This window comes from Crocodylus porosus, unplaced genomic scaffold (genome assembly GCF_001723895.1).
Source record: "Crocodylus porosus isolate Cpor-Errol unplaced genomic scaffold, CroPor_comp1, whole genome shotgun sequence".
NCBI lineage: Eukaryota > Metazoa > Chordata > Crocodylia > Crocodylidae > Crocodylus > Crocodylus porosus.
Window position 1 is genome coordinate 81,035,997 of NW_017728943.1, and position 7,649 is coordinate 81,043,645.

Below are 7,649 nucleotides of genomic sequence, written 5' to 3' on the forward strand. Positions count from 1 at the left end.
TTTGAAGTAAAAACGGGAACCCCCACAGCACAGCTGTTCACCGCATCACTCTCAGCTAGACTGCAAACCCCACTGTCACAGGGAAGTCAGAACCCTAGCCTGTAAAGAATCTGGGCTCTACTCTGCTATGAAAAACAGCATTTTGGAAGACCACATTTTCAGTTATCAATGCAAACTCTAGCAGAGCTAATAAGCAAAGACGCTTTTCGTACTAACGGGACTTAGCTTAGGTTTCAAGCACACTGAAATCAGACAGAAACCAAGTAGAAGGCCTGAGAGAAACTGGACAGCTGCAAAGGTCATGAGTTCAGCCCACAAAGGCAATCAGCTGTACCAAGCATCTATGTCCAATGGTTTGCTGCACTGCTTTAGGGTGTGCCAAAGGAAGGGTGTGGAGGGAAAAGGAAAGCTTGGTTATAGTTAGTTACATGCCTGGTGCAGAAACAGGGCTCAAAGCTAAAGACATTCCTCTAGGTAGAAAGGGATTCCTTCCCTCTTCGGTCTTGAAGGATGAAGTTAGCCAAAACCACCCTCTCCTTCTTCCCAGCTACACTAGGGGCAGCCCTCATCCCCTCCCACACCCCCAACCCCAGTCACACCACACATGGAAGGGAAACTATGCCTCTGGGGCTCAGAAGCAGAATAAGCTTTAATTGAAAACATGCTCAGAGGAAGGGAGCTGGGTCTATAAGGGACACATGGGAATGCTCACAGCTTTGTCAAGGGGGACAGCAACAACTGGCTCCCTCACAGAGCTCAACTTTCACCATGTACTGTCACAATTCAGCATTTCAGTGACAGGAGAGCAGCATATACCTTAGTGAGACAGGGACAGCCGAGGGCAGGAAAGGACCTCAGGGCAATTCAACCTTTACTTTGAGCTCAGGAAAAAAAAAGCACCATCTTCTGATATTCCTTTACCTAGCAGCAGGTTTTCTCCTGCCAAGACCCTCTTACCCTCCCAGCTCCCAGACAGTGGGAGGTCATCCAACACCATCTGTACATCTGTTCCCATGGGAAGTAAAGGACACCTCTGCAGGACTGACGTCATTTAGAACCAGTCTATTTAGGACTCATCACCAAGCAAGTCCTAGACAACATATGTAACCCAGCTCCAGCTCCGATGAGCAACTTTAAGCAGTTCACCCGAGTATTCAGAACAAATGGTAGTTCAGGATCTCACCTGGATGAGCTCAAAGAACTTGGACTTGGGATCAGATGATGATGGAGCAACTCGAGCCTGATCTGGGATCTGAAACCAAAAAAAGGCTTCACAACAAGTCTCATACCTGTTCTGCATGGTCATGTTCTCAAGGTCAGCAAAGTCTAGGCTCCGCTTCCAACAAAGACACTCTGATTCCTGATAACTAAACTCTTGGCATGCACATTGTTGATGCCCACAGCAAGGTAAAGGGGGAAAGTACATAAAACAGATTGGGCCTCATAAACAGACATAGCATGTCTTACAGGATATGACGGAGGATTTTATTGAGGGATCTAAACTGTAGCTTTTCACGATCTGTCACGTTTACTCGATTCCAACATGAGGTCCCCCTGCCATTTAACATGGGGAGAGGGGGAGGGACATCCCTCATTTTGGAATTGAGTATGAGAAGTAGGGATTAGACTAGAGGTGGTGTGGGGGCAGGCAGTTACTGCATCTCCAGCTCTGACCTGGAGTCAGAACCAAAGCTGCAGCCGCACCCTGCCATCTCCCCACCCCTCTCCCCACCCTGCACCCTCTTCCCTCCCCCCACGCTTATCAGGACCACTTTTAGAACTGATGTATCTTTACATGCATTGCCCCAGATGTACCCAGTAATACTAACCTTGTCCTGACCCACAGGAAATGCATTAATCCTCTTGGCTGGAGTAACTCAACCTGTCCCTTCCCACATTGCACTACAGTAGGAAAGCAATCCATGACCTCCTTGTTCAGCAGCATTACTCACCCCCCACAGCCGAAGGCACTCCTTCCGGATTTCAGCCTGCCGTGGCTCGAACAGGGTCCTAGACAAAGTAAAAGCCAGCAGATGACTTCCAGTAAAAGCATTAATATGCTCAGAGTTGTCAGCTCCCTCAGAACAAGGTATGTCACTCCTTGATACTAAAAGGCTGCTGCATTCAATGGAAAGCTGTTTTCCCCCTTCCAAATTCCTGCACTAGAACCTCAATTACCCACTTACTTCCTAACCTCTCCCTGCAGAAAGCCAGCCACAGGAGGCTACTACCACCAGGCCTTCCGAGCTGAACTAGATGTTATAAAAGCATTGTTAGGGCATTAGTTTTCAAAAGTACCATGCTAATATGAACTCATTCTTTCCCCACATTCCCTTTCCCCCACCACAGAAAGGTGAAATCAAATGGTTTTGGAACTAGGATGAATTCTTAGAAGTTTCTGCCTCCTAGCCTTGCATTTGATCCATTATGTCATGCTGTCACTGGATGCCACTAGAGCAGTTAAGTAGTATAATACACGTTAATAGAGAGGGCTGTGTACCATGCTGGGCTTTAATTGACATGCCACTCTTCTATTCATTCCTGTTCTTAGAGAGACAGGCCCCATTTATGGGAACTAGGAGGCGGGCAGTCTGTTTGTAGGTCCTTTCCACATGGGTGCTAAACAGCAACAGCAATTCTAAACCATTCCAAGCCAATCAGTATCCAAGCTCCATTGCACATCCCAACGCTTCCAAACAAAGCACAGGCAGTGACACTAACCAAACTAACAATAATAAAAGCCAATAATCCTCTTCCTTTAGAAACATGGAAAGGTGGGTAAAAGTAAGGAGACCTCTGAACTCCATTATGTAAGCAAGTAACTTTGCCCAGCTCCTCAAATACTCACGTGTCCTGAACAAAGGCATGGATTTTGGCTAGGGCCTTGATCTGAACTTTACAGTGTCTGGAAGAGAGAACAGGTTTCAATCAATCAGAGAACAGGTTAGCAGCAACCCAAATTCAAAGAATGAAGAAGCTGAAGACCCCTGGAGTAACTATGGGGTGACTGTGACCGATCTGTCACAATTCAGTTTGCCATTATGGTGGTCAGAAGGGCACTGGGAAATAGAGGGCAGCACAGCTTTTGCATTCTCATCACTGTGGGTCAGTACCTCTGGAATTTTTTTTTATGGGTAAAAGCTCACCAGCTATTTTGATCTCATGCAGAATTTTTGCCCCTGCTGGAACAGTGTGTCCCCTACAAGGTCTCCCATAACTGAGCAAAAAGCTGTCTGTGACCACAAACACCTGCAGGGTGAAGTGGGACCTGCCTCACTTGCTGGAGCCAGGTTTCCTTCTAGCAGCATCTGCACTCACTTTTCATTTGACTGCACCATGTAGTCATAGAATTCTTGGTCACCCTTAATCACATCCACAGGAACAACGAGATTCACATCCAGGTTGGAGTTGCGCAGCTGGTTGAGTTTGATGTTCACCATGAAGAGGTACTCCCGGACATCATCAATCCCCAGCTTTAACCCTTTGCATACCACATATCTGCAAAGCAAGCCAGACAGTCCACTTGAAATCAGCTCATCTGCACTGCCAACTTACCTCTTTGACCTCTCCCTACCTCAGCAGCCCTCTAGCTTCCCTGAGGCCAGGATTTACTTTGCCTGATGGTACTTCCATAACAGTTCAGGGCCATTATATATCTACTCTCCTTTTCTACTCTGTGCAGCAGTTGGAAATCCCAACTCTTTACCAAAACTCACAGCGTTAACAAGCTCAACTGTCTCTAAGGCCATAAGCCAGCAGAGCCAATGCCAAGTAGTCAGTTTAATTCTATTCTGGCTGCAGGTGCTGCTAACTTGTTACTAGCCCACCACTGTACTGTACGGCCTAGTATGAGAGTAGAAATGAAAGGCAGGGCTTCCTTGTATAGATTCATGTATTTCTCATGCTTTCATAGCATACACTGACATCTGAGGGGCAACAGAGACAGCATAGCGCTTCAAAAGAACAGAGCCTGGGACTGGGTCTCTAAAGATTTAGTTCCTAATAGGGGCTCTGGCATAGATTCCCTATCTTGCTCAGCTCAGGGCCTGCCTAAGACACCACAGAAATTAAGGAGGACAAAAAATACAGGGTACCAGATAAGAGTGGGGTGTGTGGAGGTGGGGGGAGGAAAGAGGGGAGAACTGCGAGTTCACCTAAGTGCAGGAAGGATGTTTGAGGATGACAATAGGTACTCAGAGTAAGAGGGGTAAAGACATACACAAGTTCTTCAAAAAGCTGATATTCTTTCTGCTATGTTGACACAAAAAAAACTCCCTTGTCATGCCTTACAAGAGTTTGGATTTGCTCTTGTGGCCACTCCCATCCCACAAAAGCAGGATGGGATATGCTGCACACAGTAGGTGGCTGCTGCCCTCCTGCCAAGACCCTGCTGCATTTCAATGGTGCACCATGAATAGCTTGCAAAGCATTACAGAATCTGCAGCGATTGAACACACACCACAGAAATACGTGGCCAGATCCTTAGGCTACTTTATGTGAAACAGACCACACTTTCCATTGAAATGCATTGTTCTCACACTGGAAGCTGATAACACAAACAGAAGCAGGCCACGGGCTTTTGGTAAATACACTGTCATTCCCCAACTACTTAAATATTTCTTCCTCCCAGATGTTTGCTAGCTGGTTCTCAGGGTCAGATCCGCAGTTATACAAATCTATCTACCAGGTTTTAGAGGAAAGGGCTGCATTAATTCCTTGGCCTCAAGAATCGTACCTCTCTGAATTAGCAGGACGGCTTGTCACAGGTTTAAAGATACACACTCGCTCAAAGCAGCAGTACAGCAAATACACCAGCCCCACGGTGAATGGAGTAAACAGGTCAAATGTTTTGCAGACAAAGTGTCCTCCTGGAGCAGACAGAGGAAGCACATTGCAGCCAGCAGGCTACAAGGAGAGAAGGGAAATATCAAGTGTCCTTCCCCCCACCCTGTAAAATGACCAACAATGCTTAAGTACAGTTAAACAGCATCCTAGCAAGATGGATCAACGATCCTGCAAAGAAACAATTCCCAGCCAGGTGGAGAGGATGTCACTCTAAGGCTGTGGATAGATGCAACTTTAAGTCATTTTGGAAAGGAAATGTATATCAGCTCTCTCAGCTTAACTGTTATGTCTGTCCACTCCTATACCAGTATAAGTGAGTTAAGCTGCTATAACTTTAAACCTGTTTTGTTCAGGTTAAAAGGTATAATGATTTAATTTCACTTATGTCAGGATAGGAAGAGACAGATGTAAAAATTATATCAAGTGCCTTAAACCAATATAATTTAATACCAGCATAATGATTATCTTTGCTCACACCAAATCAAACTGTATGTTGCCTCTGCAGCACTCCCCAGACCTCCCACACAAAGACTTCTGGCCTGGCTGCTAAACAAGCATTAAAGAGCTCAGAACCAACCCAGGGAGCCTTAGACTGGGAAAAACCAATTGGATCTGAAATAGCAATCTAGTTCACTGAAAAATGCTTCCCCATCTTCAGCAGAGGGCTGTCTCTACCCTTTGCCTTCAGATGAGGTTCCAGCTACTTCCTCTGGGAACAGCAGGAATGTCAAGCTTACAATCAGCCTGGAGAAACCCCAGTAGATACGCTGGGTTAGGAGAAACCAAAAAAGTCTGCACTGCTTAGCAAGCCTGTTCCAACATTCAACTGCTCCCAGGGTCACTGCCTCAAATGCTTTGAACATGTGATGCAGTAACTTTGCAAAAGTTTCTAGCCCATATCCTCTGGCTCCTCAGTGCAAAAGGATCTGTTCTAAAAGATCAGCCCTCATGGTAACCATTCCTAACATTCCTCAGCCACAGAAGCTACAAAGAGCTACAGTGTCCTCTGCTTACAAAAATTTATGCTATACATCTGTGATTTAGCCTATAAAAGGTGCAAATCTACCCTGCCTTCTACCCGACTTCAGACTATCACAGCTAACTAACTTTCTTACAAGATAAACCCAGAGATTTTAAATAGGAATCCAAAGTATTAAAATGAAATAGGAAACCATAGTCTACGCTGTCGTGGGCTTTCTGTGTTCTTTGCAATAGGAGTGCTTTGTTATTGTTTTGTAGCTCAAACAAGTGAAAACTGTGAGCTGGCATTTTCCAACTGGTACCTTGAATCTAATGAGGGTTGTCTGGAGACTGATGAGGAACACTAAAATCTATGGGAACACACTTACTGAATTCAACAAAACTTAAATGTTACACCAGAACTGACTCCAGGCACTGATAGGAACATTTGATAGCACCCATCTTCAAAGCCCTTCACCTTGGAAAAGAAGGGGAAGACTAACAAAGTTAAAAAAATAATAATAATAATACCTGTCCGGACAATCGAGAGCCCGGTTAGGAACTGGCAAAGCAACAGCTGTTTGCTCAGGATTTCCTGTAGGTTCTCCTGACCCTCCACAGAGAAACCCTGAAACAAAGCATGCAGTGAACATCTCTGCAAATTCACTGGTTAGCTAGAGATACTGCTGATACTTACAACCACAACAGCTTGAACATATTCAGATAAACAGATGCTGATCAGAGATTTGCTGGCAAGCCTGACCAAATTCCACACTAACTAAAACAGAGAACTGGTCATATCCCCACTGTACTCTGACTCTAGCTAAAGGCTTTCAGCATTCTTTACAAAGGAGAGAAAGGAACACACCCCATCAGCCATTAAGAAGTGCACTCCCTTGCGATCAGTGTTGTCCAAAACAAAATTCCGGAATGCAGTAATGTTCTCTGGGCGGGTGATGTCTCCATCTCCATCAATTCCTCCCTCTCCTAGACAGAAAAAGGAAGTAATTACAAACATATGCAAACAGCACATGAGATAGGAGGATACACCAGTGACAGACTAGAACCTATCTGCTGATACCATACCAACCTGCAGTCCATGACCACCTAGAGTTTGGAAGTTAAGTCAAAACCACACCAGAGAATTGTCTGGAGTGTGGTTCTTGCTGGAAGATGCTAGCTCAACTTTCCATGGCCAGGCTGGGTTCTGCCTGTGTGGGCTAGGCTGAACTAAACCATGTTATACCCAGGTTTAAAAAGTTCATGTTTTAGCCTTGGGAAAAGCCAGCTCACCCCTCCTGCTTTCCTAATAGGACCCATTGCACTAGAATACTGTCCCACCCATTTTGGTTAAGAAGAGAACAGGTTACATGGACAGACCTACAGCATTATATCATTTTAAAGTGTGTTGGGAGGAAGGGGGCCTTGCTATTCAGCAGCAGTGTAACTACAGCAGGATGAGCTGGGCATCAGCCCTAGATGCCAACTCAGAGGAGGTGCCAGTATGCCACCCTCCCCACCAGGAGCCATAGGAGATAGGCAGCTGCAGCCCCATGCTCTGGAATGTATCTGTTGGGGAAGGGTGTGGGCGAGGCGAGTGGAACACACTCCTGCCAGGAAACTTTGCTGACGGGAGGTGTTGGGGGAGGAGGGGGGAAGAAGGAGAACAAATAGATTTCATAGATTTCATAGACATTAGGGCTGGAAGGGACCTCGGGAGATCATTGAGTCCAGCCCCCCTACCCAGAGGGCAGGAAGTCAGCTGGGGTCATAGGATCCCAGCAAGATAAGCAACCAATTTACTCTTGAAGGTGTTCAATGTAGGCGCTTGAACCACCTCCGCT

General features: G+C 45.9%; 1 protein-coding gene across 2 annotated transcripts in view; it reads right to left on the reverse strand.

The window, feature by feature from the left end:
- CMTR1 (cap methyltransferase 1) overlaps positions 1 to 7,649 on the reverse strand; it is a 56,489-nt gene that overhangs the window by 13,531 nt on the left and 35,309 nt on the right. For both annotated transcript variants that reach the window (XM_019549632.1, XM_019549634.1), the window contains 7 exons: positions 6,674 to 6,792; positions 6,337 to 6,433; positions 4,736 to 4,868; positions 3,319 to 3,498; positions 2,849 to 2,905; positions 1,953 to 2,010; positions 1,184 to 1,252 (listed from right to left, as the gene is read on the reverse strand). In XM_019549632.1, coding sequence (XP_019405177.1) covers positions 1,184 to 1,252; positions 1,953 to 2,010; positions 2,849 to 2,905; positions 3,319 to 3,498; positions 4,736 to 4,868; positions 6,337 to 6,433; positions 6,674 to 6,792 — 713 coding nt within the window. The remainder of the gene's footprint in view (positions 1 to 1,183; positions 1,253 to 1,952; positions 2,011 to 2,848; positions 2,906 to 3,318; positions 3,499 to 4,735; positions 4,869 to 6,336; positions 6,434 to 6,673; positions 6,793 to 7,649) is intronic.